This window comes from Hylobates moloch, unplaced genomic scaffold, assembly GCF_009828535.3.
Source record: "Hylobates moloch isolate HMO894 unplaced genomic scaffold, HMol_V3 SCAFFOLD_12, whole genome shotgun sequence".
NCBI lineage: Eukaryota > Metazoa > Chordata > Mammalia > Primates > Hylobatidae > Hylobates > Hylobates moloch.
The window spans coordinates 43,957,609-43,972,940 of NW_026652287.1; the positions used below are offsets into that span (position 1 = coordinate 43,957,609).

At 50.6% G+C, this 15,332-nt stretch overlaps 1 protein-coding gene across 18 annotated transcripts in view; it reads left to right on the forward strand.

Annotated features, from left to right (window-relative positions):
- SMARCA4 (SWI/SNF related, matrix associated, actin dependent regulator of chromatin, subfamily a, member 4) overlaps window positions 1-15,332 on the forward strand; it is a 102,705-nt gene that overhangs the window by 29,583 nt on the left and 57,790 nt on the right. For all 18 annotated transcript variants that reach the window (XM_058424824.1, XM_032169698.2, XM_032169696.2 and 15 more), the window contains 7 exons: window positions 551-677; window positions 2,304-2,477; window positions 6,091-6,264; window positions 7,494-7,661; window positions 7,775-7,825; window positions 14,336-14,466; window positions 14,647-14,704. In XM_058424824.1, the coding sequence (XP_058280807.1) occupies window positions 551-677; window positions 2,304-2,477; window positions 6,091-6,264; window positions 7,494-7,661; window positions 7,775-7,825; window positions 14,336-14,466; window positions 14,647-14,704 (883 nt within the window). The remainder of the gene's footprint in view (window positions 1-550; window positions 678-2,303; window positions 2,478-6,090; window positions 6,265-7,493; window positions 7,662-7,774; window positions 7,826-14,335; window positions 14,467-14,646; window positions 14,705-15,332) is intronic.

Below are 15,332 nucleotides of genomic sequence, written 5' to 3' on the forward strand. Positions count from 1 at the left end.
AGTTCCTTGCCTTGTTGGTCTTGTTTAGTGCTAAGGCCCTGCACTTAAAATGGTCCCTGGCATACAGTTGGTGCTCAATGAGTATGTGCAGAAAGACTGATTAAGAGGATTAGCCCACATAACCTTCCCATGTAACCTTCAGACCAAGTCTCTAGGGTCACTCCGAGGGATCGCCTCAGTTTTGAGATGAGAATGCTGAGGTGCGCAGTTGAAATAGATTCCCACCGCCCTGCGCCTCATCCATGCCAGGGCTGCATGAAAATCCTGGCCCGCCTGATGCCAGAACCTGGCTCACAACACTGAAAAGGCATGACCTGGGCGTGCCTGTCAGGAATCTTGTTTGCTGTCCCCTGAGGCCCGGTCCTGAGGAGTGCCCCGGGCTGTCTCCCTCTCTGCCCTGCCTTGCGGCCAGCATCCTCTTCTGAGGCATCTCTTGCCTCATGACCAGCGCCTGCCTCCCTCGAGGGATGGGTCCCCTGCAGCTCCAGCTGTCACTGGGTGCCCTGGCAAGCCTCTCACCACCTTTGCTCCTTCTCGTCTCTGCCCCCAGGCTGCAGGCTCGCATCGCACACCGAATTCAGGAACTTGAAAACCTTCCCGGGTCCCTGGCCGGGGATTTGCGAACCAAAGCGACTATTGAGCTCAAGGCCCTCAGGCTGCTGAACTTCCAGAGGCAGGTGGGTGCTGGCACGGCCGCAGCTTTCCGAAAAGGGCCTTTGTCACCAACACTGCTGCTAAGGCTCCAAGTACGGCTTGCCGGGCTAGTATTACACCTGCCTGGGCTGTGAAAAGCAGCCGTGGCCACCCATGGGCACTCACTCACTGCAGAGCCTTCCTCTCGCGACCTGCGCAGTGCTGGGGACGTGGACCTCACTACCCTAAAGCACTTGCCTCCTTGAAGCAGACTTGCATGGGCTTCTTTCTTCCTTTCTCTTTCTCCTTTTTTTTTTTTTTTTTGGTAACAGTTTTTACTCTATCACCCAGGCTGGAGTGCAGTGGCACAATCTCTGCTCACTGCAACCTCCGCCTCCCAGGATCAAGCAATTCTACTGCCTCAGCCTCCCAAGTAGCTGGGATTACAAGCGTGTGCCACCATGCCTAATTTTTATATTTTTAGTAGAGACAGGGTTTCACCATATTGGCCAGGCTGGTCTCAAACTCTTGACCTCAAATGATCTGCCTGCCTTGGCCTCCCAAAGTGCTGGGATTACAGGCATGAGCCACCACGTGCCGTCCTGCATGGGTCTGTTTCTGAGGGTGCTGTACTTAGACCCCGGAGTGCAGTGGAGAGATCACAGCTCACTGCAAACTTGACCTCCCAGGCTCATGTCATCCTCCCGCTTCAGCTTCCTGAGTAGCTGAGACTATAGGCATGCACCATTACACCTGGCTATATATATTTTTTTGAAACAGGGTCTCACTTTGTCGCCCAGGCTGGAGTGCAGTGGTGCTATCTCACCCCACCGTAGCCTCTGCCTCTGTGGTTCAAGTGATTTTCCTGTCTCAGCCACCGAGTAGCTGGGATTACAGGTGTGCACCACCATGCCAGGCTGATTTTTTCTTTCTTTCTTTTTTTTTTTTGAGACAGAGTGTCACTCTGTCACCCAGGCTGAAGTGCAGTGGCGTGATCTTGGCTCACTGCAACCTCTGCCTTCCAGGTTCAAGTGATTCTCCCACCTCAGCCTCCTGAGTAGCTGGGATTAATAGGCACGTGCCACCACGGCTGGCTAATTTTTGTATTTTTAGTAGAGACAGTGTTTCACCATGTTGGCCAGGCTGGTCTCGAACTCCTGACCTCAGGTGATCCTCCTGCCTCGGCCTCCCAAAGTGCTGGGATTACAGGCATGAGCCACTGCTCCTGGCCACCTAGTTAATTTTTCTTTTAGTTTTTGTAGAAGTGAGGTCTCTCCATGTTGCCCAGGTTGGTCTCAAACTCCTGGGCTTGAGCAATCCTCCCACCTTGGCCTCTCAAAGTGTTGGGATTACTGGTGTTAAGCCACCACACCCAGCCAAGGATGCTATACTTCTGAATGACTCCTACGAAGATGTGTGTGTGGTAGAGGGGAGGCAAGCTGGAGGCCCGAGAGGACGCCCTGGCTAAGTGTCCAGAAGTGATCACCTTCTGTCCTGTGCTCGCCCTGCCTGGGGTCACCTACTAGATGTCCCCTGCACACATGGACTGGGTGTGAAGGCACTTACAATGCTCCTTTAGCAGTGTAGCATGTGACGTCACCATGTGTGTTCGTCACTGTGGATGCCACAGAGCCGTGCAGCATGCGGGCTTGTCGTCTTCCCTCCTACAGCTGCGCCAGGAGGTGGTGGTGTGCATGCGGAGGGACACAGCGCTGGAGACAGCCCTCAATGCTAAGGCCTACAAGCGCAGCAAGCGCCAGTCCCTGCGTGAGGCCCGCATCACGGAGAAGCTGGAGAAGCAGCAGAAGATCGAGCAGGAGCGCAAGCGCCGGCAGAAGCACCAGGTACGCCCCGGCGCCCCCGAGGCCCTGCAGCCCGCCCACCTGGCTGCCTGGCTTGTCCCAGTGGTTGCCACAGGGCTGTGTTTGCTTTGTTCCTAAACATGCTGCTTGTGTCTCTCTTTTGCTCATCGTAACAGTATTCTAGGCACTGAGAGCATATTGGTGTAAAAACCCAATGGTAGGGAGAAGATAGTGATCAAATCCATGCATAGCACGTCGGGAAGGTGATAGGGCACAAGGAAAAATCAAGCCGGGATAGAGAGGAAGGAACGGGCTGTTGTAGACCTGATGTTGGGGGAGTTCTTTCTTTTGGAGGTGACATCTGGGCAGACCCCCAAGGGAGGGAGCCACACAGATCTGTGGGAAAGAGCTTTCTGGGAAAAGGAGAAGGTGCAAGGCCCCTGGGTCTGGAATGTGCCTGTGTTTTCTATGGAAGGCAAGGACCTGCATGTAGCCAGAGTAGAGTGAGTGGCAGGGAGAGCTGGAGGAGGGGAGGGCAGGGAGGTGACGGGCAGGTGGTGCAGGGCCTTGTGAGCTGCATGGACGATTTGGGCTTTTGCTCTGAGTGAAGTGGGAGCCACAGAGGGTTCTGGGCAGCGCAGGGACTGATCTGACTCAGGGTTTCCCAAGATGAATCAGTAAGACAGAAATCTTCAAATCTAAAATCAAGTAAGGATTTGGGGATGATTGTGCTGATTTGGTCATTTATAGATTTTCTAGAGATTTTCTATAATTTGGTTTTTTTTTTGTTTGTTTGAGGCAGAGTCTCGCTCTGTCGCCCAGGCTGGAGTGCAGTGGTGCAATCTCGGCTCATTGCAAGCTCCACCTCCCGGGTTCACGCCATTCTCCTGCCTCAGCCTCTCCGAGTAGCTGGGACTACACTACGCCCGGCTAATTTTTTTTGTATTTTTAGTAGAGACGGGGTTTCACCGTGGTCTCGATCTCCTGACCTCGTGATCCGCCCGCCTCGGCCTCCCAAAGTGCTGGGATTACAAGCGTGAGCCACCGCGTCCGGCCGAGATTTTCTATAATTAGTATCTTATTGGTGTAGTGTAAAATAATGTAGACAGTCAACACAGCAATCTCTGTTAAAATTTTTTTTTTTTTTTGAGACGGAGTCTCGCTCTGTTGCCCAGGCTGGAGTGCAGTGGTGCAATCTTGGCTCACTGCAACCTCCATCTCCTGGGTTCAAGCAATTCTCCTGCCGCCGAGTAGCTGGGATTACGGGTACCTGCCACCATGCCTGGCTAACATTTTTTTTTGTATTTTTAGTAGAGACGGGGTTTCACCCTGTTGATCAGGCTGGTTTCTAATTCCTAACCTCAAGTGATCTGTCCGCCTTGGCCTCTCAAAGTGCTAAGATTGCAGGCATAATCCACCGTGCCTGGCCAACTTTTTTTTTTTTTTTTTTTTTAGAGACAGAGTTTCGCTCTGGTCACCTGACCTGGAGTGCAATGGCGCGATCTTGGCACACTGCAACCTCTGCCTCCCGGGTTCAAGGGATTCTCCTGCCTTAGCCTCCCGAGTAGTTGGGATTACAGGTGTGCGCCACCACACCTGGCTGATTTTTGTTTTTTTTTTGTTTTTTTGAGACAGAGTTTCATTCTTGTTGCCCAGTCTGGAGTGCAGTGGTGTGATCTCGGCTCTGCCTCCCGGGTTCAAGCGATTTTCCTGTCTCAGTCTCCCAAGTAGCTGGGACTACAGGCACCTGCCACCGCGCCTGGCTAATTTTTTATATTTTTAGTAGAGACAAGGTTTCACTATGTTGGCCAGGCTGCTGGTCTCAAACTGTTGACCTCGTGATCCATCCGCCTCGGCTTCCCAAAGTGCTGGGATTACAGACGTCAGCCACTGCTCCTGGCCGCCAACATTTTTTTATATATTATTTCAGCCTTTTTTCTTGTATATTAATACAATGTTAAATAGGCCTTTTTAAATTTTTTCTAAAACTTTGCTTTGTTTTTTTTTTTTTTTTTTTTTTTGTTTTATATTATCTTTTTTTCCCCCCTGGAGTGCAGTGGCACGATCTCCACTCACTGCAGCCTCCGTCTCCTGGGTTCAAGTGATTCTCCTGCCTCAGCCACCTGAGCAGCTGGAATTACAGGCATGCGCTACCACACCTGGCTAATTTCTGTATTTTTAGTAGAGATGGGGATTCACCCTGTTGGCCAGGCTGGTCTTGAACTCCTGACCTCAAGTGATCCGCCTGCCTCGGCCTCCCAAAGTGCTGGGATTACAGTCGTGAGCCGCTGCTCCTGGCCACATCGCTTTGTTTTTTTTTTTTTTTTTTTTGAGACGGAGTCTTGCTCTGTCACCCAGGCTGGAGTGCAGTGGCGCGATCTCGGCTCACTGCAAGCTCCGCCTCCCGGGTTCACGCCATTCTCCCGCCTCAGCCTCTCCGAGTAGCTGGGACTACAGGCGCCCGCCACCACGCCCGGCTAATTTTTTGGTATTTTTAGTAGAGACGGGGTTTCACCGTGGTCTCGATCTCCTGACCTCGTGATCCGCCCGCCTTGGCCTCCCAAAGTGCTGGGATTACAAGCGTGAGCCACCACGCCCGGCGATCGCTTTGTTTTTAAGTATCACGGAAACATGACTTTTGATGTCTGCACTGTATTCCATTTCAGTGTGTCCAGGATCTAATCATTTATGTCACCTTTTTCCTGTTTGAGGACATGCAGCAGGTTTCAGCTTTCGAAAATTAAAAATCATGCTAGGACGGGAATTCTTGGCTTGAACGTTTTGAGGCTGGTCTCTGCTATTTCCGTGAAATAAATTTGTAATGATGGAGTAAGTTGGGTGGAGGGTTGGAAGCATTTTTGAGACATTTCACATCCGTGCCACGCTGCCCTGCAAGTCGAATGCGCTGTGTGCCCACCTGCTGTGTTCAAGGGCCTTTCCCACTCACAGTTGCCAGTGCTTAGTTTTTTTTGTTTTTTTTTTTTTTTTTTTTTTGAGACGGAGTCTCACTCTGCCGCCCAGGCTGGAGTGCAGTGGCACGATCTCGGTTCACTGCAAGCTCTGCCTCCCGGGTTCACGCCATTCTCCTGCCTCAGCCTCCCAGGTAGCTGGGACTACAGGCGCCCGCCACCACGCCCAGCTAATTTTTTTTTTTTTTTTTTTGAGATGGAGTCTCGCTCTGTTGCCCAGGCTGGAGTGCAGTGGCGTGATCTTGGCTCACTGCAAGCTCCGCCTCCCAGGTTCACGCCATTCTCCTGCTTCAGGCTCCCGAGTAGCTGAGACTACAGGCGCCCCCCACCGTGCCTGGCTAATTTTGTGTGTGTGTTTTTTTTTTTTTTTTAGTAGAGACGGGGTTTCACCATGGTCTCGATCTCCTGACCTCGTGATCCGCCCGCCTCCGCCCCCCAAAGTGCTGGGATTACAGGCGTGAGCCACTGCGCCCAGCCCTAATTTTTATTTTTTATTTTTAGTAGAGACGGGGTTTCACCCTGTTAGCCAGGATGGTCTTAATCTCCTGACCTCATGATCCGCCCTCCTCGGCCTCCCAAAGTGCTGAGATTACAGGCCAATATTCTAGGTTTTAAACAAGCCTTGCGGGGAGGTGTGTCCGCCATGCTGCCGGGGGGTCAGCCTTCTCTTTTGTGCATTCCTGCAGGAATACCTCAATAGCATTCTCCAGCATGCCAAGGATTTCAAGGAATATCACAGATCGGTCACAGGCAAAATCCAGAAGCTGACCAAGGCAGTGGCCACGTACCACGCCAACACGGAGCGGGAGCAGAAGAAAGAGAACGAGCGGATCGAGAAGGAGCGCATGCGGAGGCTCATGGTATGGTCCTGCCTTCTTGACGTGCGCTCTTCTACACGTGTAGCTGGTACTGCGGGCTCCAGTGGTCGCTCCCCAGGGTTATGCCAAGGCATTTCACAGCTTGGAGTTAGAGGTGGGACAGAGGGAAAAGAGCAGGCGCAGGCTTAGGAGTCAGTCCTGGGCTCGGATATTTGCTGATCCCTCTGATCATCAGAGTGATTGTGTGACCTCAGGCCACTCAGCCGGCTCCTCTGCCTTCTCTGGAAAATGGAGGTGGTGCCCCCTCCCCTCGTTCTGTGAGTGCCAGGTGGTATGATCCAGACCCCTCACCCCTAGCATAAACATCTCTGACCATTTATTTGTGGCTGAGTCGCTGGTTGGACAGATATTGGCAGCGTGTTCTGGGCCAGGTGCTGCTCTGTGTACAGGGACACAGAAGGGAGCAAGACATGGCCCCTGCTCTTGTGGGGGCTCCTGGTTGTGCTTGAGGGGCAGATACGTGAATGAAGCAAACAGAGTAGTGGATGGTGACTGCTGCAGTGAGGAGGGTGAAGTGGAGCGGAAGGGGAGGGACAGGGTAGTAAGTAAAAGCCTCGGAACAGAGGCCCAAAGGGTGGCCCTGATGCACAAATGCAGAGACCCGGGGGAGGAGCTCCAGGCAGCGCAGACAAAGGTTGAGGTGGCAGGCAGCCACGTGCCAGGGACAGCCAGTAGCCCTGGGCTCCCAGAACAGCATCGTGTGGGGCAGGAGATGAGGTCAGAGCTCACAGGGGCAGGTGGGACGTGGGACCTTACAGAGCATTGGGAGGACTCTGGGTTGAGTTCTGGTCATGAAGGGGAGCCTCACCCGGGAGGGTTTTGGCTGTGGGGTGATGTGATCTGATGTATTCTTAGAAAGGTGGGTGGCTGCTGTAGGAGTTGGTGGGAGGGATGCACCTTGGACTTGGTGGAGAGAAGGCTTTGGGTTTGGGGTGTATTTCGTGGGCAGAGTGGGTAGGACTGGCTCATGGCCTCTGTAAATGGCTCCTGGCGGGACCATCTGCCTAGCAGGTCCCCTTGGAACCTAGCCCTTGGTAGGTTTTGAGGAAATGGTTCCTGAATGAGGAGTCGATTGCTGTGTGAAGGGCTGGTGGCACGGCACCAGCGTGAGCCGCGCACGCCCTCAGTGCACCTCTGGATTGACTGGCCATGGGTGCTCACAGACGTGCACATTGTGCCACCACATTGCAGTAACCCCCATTTTTTTGTAGGCTGAAGATGAGGAGGGGTACCGCAAGCTCATCGACCAGAAGAAGGACAAGCGCCTGGCCTACCTCTTGCAGCAGACAGACGAGTACGTGGCTAACCTCACGGAGCTGGTGCGGCAGCACAAGGCCGCCCAGGTCGCCAAGGAGAAAAAGAAGAAAAAGAAAAAGAAGGTGTGCTGGGCTTGGCGTGGCATCCACCGCGGGTGGGATGGGAGCGGCTGTCTTCACGTGTGCGGCCTCAGCCTGGCGGGTCAGGGCCTGATCGTGTCTCTCTCTATTTCCAGAAGGCAGAAAATGCAGAAGGACAGACTCCTGCCATCGGGCCGGATGGCGAGGTGAGGAAGCAGGGTTTCTTGTGGAAGTACCAAGCTAGCCCTAAGGCGTTGGTCTGTTTCAGACTTTAAAACCTATGTTCTTTTAAAATTATGAACAATGATATATGATGATGGTGAGAATCCCAGGGTGTCCTCTGACGCCCATCCCACCCGCCCCCACATCCCACACATTGTGTTTTCTTCCAGACCTGTGCATGTGCCACAGGAGTCATCTTTCAGGTTTTACTTTATTGTAATGTCCAACTTACAGGAAAGGCACAAGAACTGTCCAGAGATGTCCTGTGTGTTTTTCACCTAGAGTCTCCATTTTCACGTTTTGTGTTTTGTTTTGTTTCTTTGAGACAGGGTCTCTCTGTCACCCAGGCTGGATTGCAGTGGCGCACGGCTCACTGCAGCCTCGACCTCCTGGGCTCAAGTGATCCTACCCTTCCGAGTAGCTGGGATTACGGGCATGCCCCACCACATACAGCAAAGTTGTTTTTTTTTTTTTTTGAGATGGAGTTTTGCTCTTTTGCCCAGGCTAGAGTAAAGTGGTGCAATCTTGGCTCACTGCAGCCTCTTCCCCACGAGTTCAAGCGATTCTTTTGCCTCAGCCTCCTGAGTAGCTGGGATTATAGGCATCTGCCACCACGCCCGACTAATTTTATTTTTATTTATTTATTTTAGACGGAGTCTCAGTCTCGTTCTGTCGCACAGGCTGGAGTGCAATGGCACGATCTCTGCTCACTGCAAGCTCCGTCTCCTGGGTTCACGCCATTCTCCTGCCTCAGCCTCCCGAGTAGCTGGGACTACAGGCACCCGCTACCATGCCTGGCTAATTTTTTGTGTTTTTAGTAGAGACGGGGTTTCACCGTGTTAGCCAGGATGGTCTCGATCTCCTGACCTCATGATCTGCCAGCATCAGCCTCCGAAAGTGCTGGGATTACAGGCTTGAGCCACCATGCCCAGCCAGTTTTTGTATTTTTAGTAGAGACGGGGTTTCACCATGTTGGCCAGGCTGGTTTTGAACTCCTAACCTCAAGTAATCCACCCGCCTCGGCCTCCCAAAGTGCCAGGATTACAGGCATGAGCCACCGCGCCTGGCCTAATTTTTTAAAATTTATTTTTTATATAGATGGGGGTTCCCTGTGTTTTTCAGGCTGGTCTCCAATTCCTGGGCTCAGGCATCCTCCTGCCTCAGCCTCCCAAAGTGTTAGGATTATAGGCATGAGCCCCCACACCTGGCCTTCACATATGTTTTTTCCTAAACTCTTTTGAGAGTCAAATGCAGACGTGACAGCGCTTTACCTCCATGTAATTCGTTATCTACTTCATAAAGACAAGGTTGCTCCTGCACACTGTACCGAGGTGATGGACACAGGAGGTGAACATTGGTACAGCACTGTTATCCAGTCTACAGGCCTTTATATAAGGTTTGGCCAGTTTTTCCAGTTGTCTTCACAGCAGCAGAAAATCCTGGCTCACATTTAGTGGAGGTCCCTTTAGTCAGCTTCAGTCTTGAAGAGCTCCTTGTGTGTGTGTGTGTGTGTGTGTGTGTGTATGTGTGTTTGTTTTTTTGCAGAGATGGGGTCTCATGTTGCCTAGGCTGGTCTTGAACTCTTGGGCTCAAGTGATCCTCCCACCTTGGCCTTCCAAACGCTGTGATTATAGGCGTGAGCCACCACGCTTGGCTTCAGGCCAGCTCTGTCATCCAGTGGCCCCGGATTTTGGTTTGTCTGATGTTCCTTGTGGTTAGAGTTGGGTTATGTGCCTCTGGCAGGCAGACCCAACATGGCCCTGGGTCCCTCTCAGGGCATCACATCGAGAGTGCATGGCGGAGGTTAGCAAATAAAGTCACTGGTGATGCTGACTTTGAACCCCTGCCAAGGGATCTCCACTGTCCAGTTACTGTTTTTTTGTTTTGTAATCAGTAAGTACCCTGTAGGGAGATACTTGAGACTCTGTAACTATATTGTAACTCCTCAGAATTCCAGCTACTCCTTTTAGTATCTTTTTTTTTTTTTGCCTGGATCAGTTTTTGCTGTGATGGCTACAGGATGGTGACTTTTACTTGCATCGTTCTTTCTGCATTGATTTGTTTGTTTTTCTATAGTAGGAAAAGCTTTCTCTTTGGTCCTGTTAGTCCTGTGGCCATGGTCTGCCAACCCCTGGTGTAGACTTATGGATTCTTGTTTAGTTGAATGAATGGATTCTGATCCTTTAAAATGATTTCTTTTGGTCATTTAGCTTTAGCCAGTAGGAGCACCTTGCCATTGGCTCCTGTTCACTTTTGGTATGTGCCCACTATTCCTGGAGCACTTCCTTCTTCATCAGACTTACTTCTGCTTTCCCTGCCTGAGTTTCCTGGAGCCAGCTCTTTCTCCAGGGAGTCCTGGTTCCCTTTTTTTTTTTTTTTTTTAAACTTTTTTTTTTTTTTTTTGTCAAGACAGGGTCTCCCTGTGTCACCCAGGCTGGAGTGTGTGGTGGTGCAATCATGGCTCACTGTAGTCTCAGCCTTCTGGACTGAAGCGATCCTCCCACCTCAGCCTCCTAAGTACCTGGGGCTACAGGCGCACGCCACCATGCCTAGTTAAGTGTTCTGTATTTTTTTTGTAGAGACAGGGTTTCACCATGTTGCCCAGGCTGGTCTCGAACTCCTGAGCTCAAGCAATCCACCTGCCTTGGCCTCCCAAAGTGCTAGGATTACAGACATGAGCCGCTGTGCCTGGCTATATTTTGTTTTATTACAGAAGAATATTTACATGCCAAGATCTGACTTTGGGGGTGCTTCCTGCTAGTGGGCCATCACTGCTTCTAGGTCCTCTGAGCAGCCGGATCTGGGAAATAGATGTGTGTACACATACTCATCTGCATTGCTGTTTGTATATATTAAAACTTGTGGCTGAGCATGGTGGCTCATGCCTGTATTCCTAGTACTTTGGGAGGCCAAAGTGGGAGGACCACTTGAGCCCAGGAGTTCGAGACCAGTGTGGGCAATGTGGCAAAACCTTGTCTCTATAAAAAATTTTAAAAATTAATTGGGTGTAGTGGCATGCACCTGTGGTCCCAGCTACTCGAGAGGCTGAGGTAGGAGGATCACTTGAGTCCAAGAGTTTGAGGCTGTAATGAGCTGTGATCTCACCATTGCACTCCAGCCTGGTCAAGACAGTGAGACCCTATCTCACACGAAAAAAAAATCTTGAGGTTATACTGACACCTCCAATTCTAATCCAACAGCACAGGGTTAATTTTATCCTTTCCGCCTTTCCATAATTCTAAAAGCAGGAACCTGATTTCCATTAGCAACAATAGGCTTACTTTCCTGCTCCATTCTAGAATACACAGAAAGTACATTCCAAAGTGCTGATGGACACCTCTATGCAGAAGTCTCCTAGTTAGAGTTCAGTATTTATAGAATTCCTCTACCTCAGGGTATGTGTTCCAAATACTGTGTTCAGAAGTTACTGGGGCCAGGTGCGGTGGCTCACGCCTGTTATCCCAGCACTTTGGGAGGCCAAGGCAGGTGGATCACCTAAGGTCAAGAGTTCAAGACCAGCCTGGCCAACATACTGAAACCTCATCTCTGCTAAAAATACAAAAAATTAGCCAGGTGTGGTGGCACACGCCTGTAGTCCCAGCTACTTGGGAGGCTGAGGCAGGAGAATCAGTTGAACCTGAGAGATGGAGGTTGCAGTGAGCCAGGTTCATGGCCACTGCACTCCAGTCTGGGTGACAGGGCGAGATTCTGTTTCAAAAAAAAAAAAAAAAGAAGTTACTTTGGGCCAGGCGTGGTGGCTCATGCCTGTAATCCCAGCAGTTTGGGATGCTAAGGTGGGTGGATCGCTTGAGCCCAGGAGTTCGAAACCAGCCTGAGCAACATGGTGAAACCTCATCTCTACAAAAAATTAACCAGGCTTGGTGCGCACACCTGTAGTCCCACCTACTCGAGAGGCTGAGGTGGGAGGATAACTTAGCCCAGGAGGTCCAGGCTGCAGTGCACTGTGTTTGTACCACTGCATTCCAGCCTGGGGAGATTTTTATTACTTGAGACAGGATCTCTCTCTATCAGCTAGTTCTGTCTCACAGTTCTGGAGGACTCAAGAAAAAAATCATGGGCCAGGTGCGGTGGCTCACGTCTGTAATCCCAGCACTTTGGGAGGCCGAGGCAGGTGGATCACGAGGTCGGGAATTCAAGACCAGTCTGGCCAGTATGGTGAAACCCCATCTCTACTAAAAATACAAAAATTAGTCGAGCGTGGTGGCAGGCTCCTGTAGTCCCAGCTACTGGGAGGCTGAGGCAGGAGAATTGCTTAAACCCGGGAGGCAGATCACACCACTGCACTCCAGCCTGGGTGACAGAGTGAGACTCTGTCTCAAAAAAAAAAAAAAAAAAAAAAAAAAAGTCATGAAGTGGGAGCTTGTGCTCAGTCCTGCTGTGGCTGTCTGTCTTGTGGAGTATTGAGAACAGGCACCGGCACTTGCTGCTGCTTGTGGGTTTTCCTTGTTCTCGGCCAGTAGTACTCAGCCTCTGTTGTGTGTTCTAGTCATCTGGGGAGCTCTCTATTATTATCACTACTATTATTTGAGACAGGGTCTCTCTGTTGTCCAGGCTGGAGTCCAGTGGTGAGGTCATGGCTCACTGCAGCCTCGACGTCCTGGGCTCAAGTGATCCTCCGGGGACCTTTTTCTAAGTAGTAGCTGGGTGTGAAGGCATGTGCCTGTCGTTGCAGCTGCTCAGGAGGCTGAGGTGGGAGGATTGCTTTAGTCCAGGAGTTCAAGACCAACCTGGGCAACATAGGGAGACTCTGTATCTCCAAAAAATAAAATAATTACCTGGGCATGGTGGTGTGCACTTGTGGTCCCAGCTGCTTGGGAGCCACAGGTGGGCGGATCACTTGAGCCCAGGGCTTTGAGGCTGTGATCACACCTGTGAATAACCATGGTACTGAGCCCGTCTCCAAAAAATAAAAAGTAAATTAAAAATTTAGAAAAGCAAGGATGCCCAAGCCTCACTCCAGAGGAGTTCAATCAGAATTTTGGGTGTGGGGGAGGCATGCAGCAATCGGCATCTTTGGCCACTCCTCCCAGTGATCCCAGAGAGGATGTGGAGTTGAAAGTCCCTGACTGAGGCAGCCTGCAGAGCCCACTGTTGGGGTAAGAGGTTGCTGTGACCCTCTGTGGTGGCTGCTTGGTGGGTGAGCTTTTAGCGCGTAGAGACTGATATCCCTCCGCTGTGTGGACGGCGTTGACACTATGAGCGCAGCAGTTTTGCAAGTGGTTATAAATTCCTGGAAGATGAAAACCAAAATTTAAACCAAGGACTTTTTCCCCATCCTGGATGTTTTCTCTAGGAAATATACAAGAATCGATGAGGGAGAAAATGGTTATCCATTGAATCTCAACAGGAGGAGTTTCATATTTGTTGCTAAGAGGAATTATTTTTGAAATATTTCAATTAGCTTTTTAACAAAAAAGAATGAGGACCCTTGATGAAATCTACAAATAGAGTATAAGTTGGGGAAAAAAAATCAAGGTCCAAAGAATGTAAATTATATAACTGTTAGTGTAAAAAACAGAGAGAAAGTGGAAACGTCTAAGTCCTTGTTTCTTATCCATGGAATTCATCTGGAAGGATGGACAGGAAACTGATACCAGTGGACAACTGTGAAGAGAAAAACTTAGGCTGGAGGACAGAAGAATGGGGAGAGCCCACATTAGGCTCTTCAGTTTTCGTTAAAAAAATAAAAATGGGCCTTGGGAGGCTGAGGTGGGCAGATCACGAGGTCAGGAGATCGAGACCATCCTGGCTAACACAGTGAAACCCCATCTCCACTAAAAATACTAACAATTAGCTGGGCATGGTGATGGGCACCTGTAGTCCCAGCTACCCTGGAGGCTGAGGCGGGAGAATGGCATGAACCTGGGAGGTGGAGCTTGCAGTGAGCCGATACCGCACCACTGCACTCCAGCCTGGGCAACAGAGTGAGACTCCATCTCAAAAAATAAATAAACAAAAATAAAAAATAAATAAAAATGGGCCGAGCATAATGGCTTACGCCTGGAATTCCAGCACTTTGGGAGGCCAAGGCGGGTGGATCACATGCGGCCAGGAGTTCGAGACCAGCCCGGCCTGAATTTTCAGCTATGAGTTTCTGGACTTTGAAAATTACAATGTATATGCCAGTTACCTTAAAGAAACAGGTGTTGGGAGACTGAGGCAGAGAATTGCTTGAACCCAGGAGGCAGAGGTTGCAGTGAGCTGAGATTACACCACTGCACTCTAGCCTGGGTGACAGAGTGAGACTCCATCTCTCGAAAAAAAAAAAAAAACAAGTGTCAGCCAAGATTGATGGGTTATATATTTTTACTGGATTACTGAGTATACAGTTTGCGCATTTTCACCACCACTGGCCATGTTTCCCTGCCATTTTCTGTGCAGACAGTTGAGTGGGTGCTTCCTACCTTGGCCTCTGTAAGCCTTTGGTCTGGAGGCCCTGCAACCTCAATGTCACATGAATGACTCTTTTTCAGCCTCTGGACGAGACCAGCCAGATGAGCGACCTCCCGGTGAAGGTGATCCACGTGGAGAGCGGGAAGATCCTCACAGGCACAGATGCCCCCAAAGCCGGGCAGCTGGAGGCCTGGCTCGAGATGAACCCGGGGTGAGTTGTGCCTTGTGTTCCAGATGCAGTGGGGATCCAAGTCCTCGGTGGGCTTTGTTCCAGGGAGGTGGCAGCCAGGGGCAATTTTACTTCTGTTTGAATCCCCGGCAGGTTTGGTAGGGAAAGTGAATTCTGCTGGCTCTGAGCAGATTTGTATGAAAGCCCTTATATTTTTTCTAGGTATGAAGTAGCTCCGAGGTCTGATAGTGAAGAAAGTGGCTCAGAAGAAGAGGAAGAGGTAAGAGTGCATTTCCTGGCTTTCAAGGCTCTCAGTGCCCACTGGCAGTGACTTCCACACTGTGTGTTGTGACCCTCTCCTGCCCTGGCTGGGCATCTTGTGGGGCAGGGAACAGTGGGGCCCAGGCCTGCCTGAAGTCGGTGCTTTAGAGCTGTGCTATCCAATAGGGCAGCTTCTGGTGACATGTGACCATTTCCATTTTAAATTAAATCAATCACATTACATAAAATTTAAGACTCATTTTCTCTTTCACACTAGCTGCATTTCAGGTGCTTGGCATCCCTTCTCTGGGAATGGTCTGCCTCATTTGCCCATTTCTTTTTTTTTGGAATGGAGTCTCGCTCTGTCACCCAGGCTGCGGTGCAGTGGTGCAATCTCAGCTCACTGCAACCTCCACCTCCCGGGTTCAAGCGATTCTCCTGCCTCAGCCTCCCTAGTAGCTGGGACTACAGGTGCCTGCCACCACGTCCAGCTAATTTTTTTATGTTTAATAGAGATGGGGTTTCATCATATTGGCCAGGCTGGTCTCAAACTCCTGACCTCAAGTGATCCACCTGCCTCAGCCTCTCAAAGTGCTGGGATTACAGACATGAACCTCCACGTCCGACTTGTGATTTTTTTGTTGTTG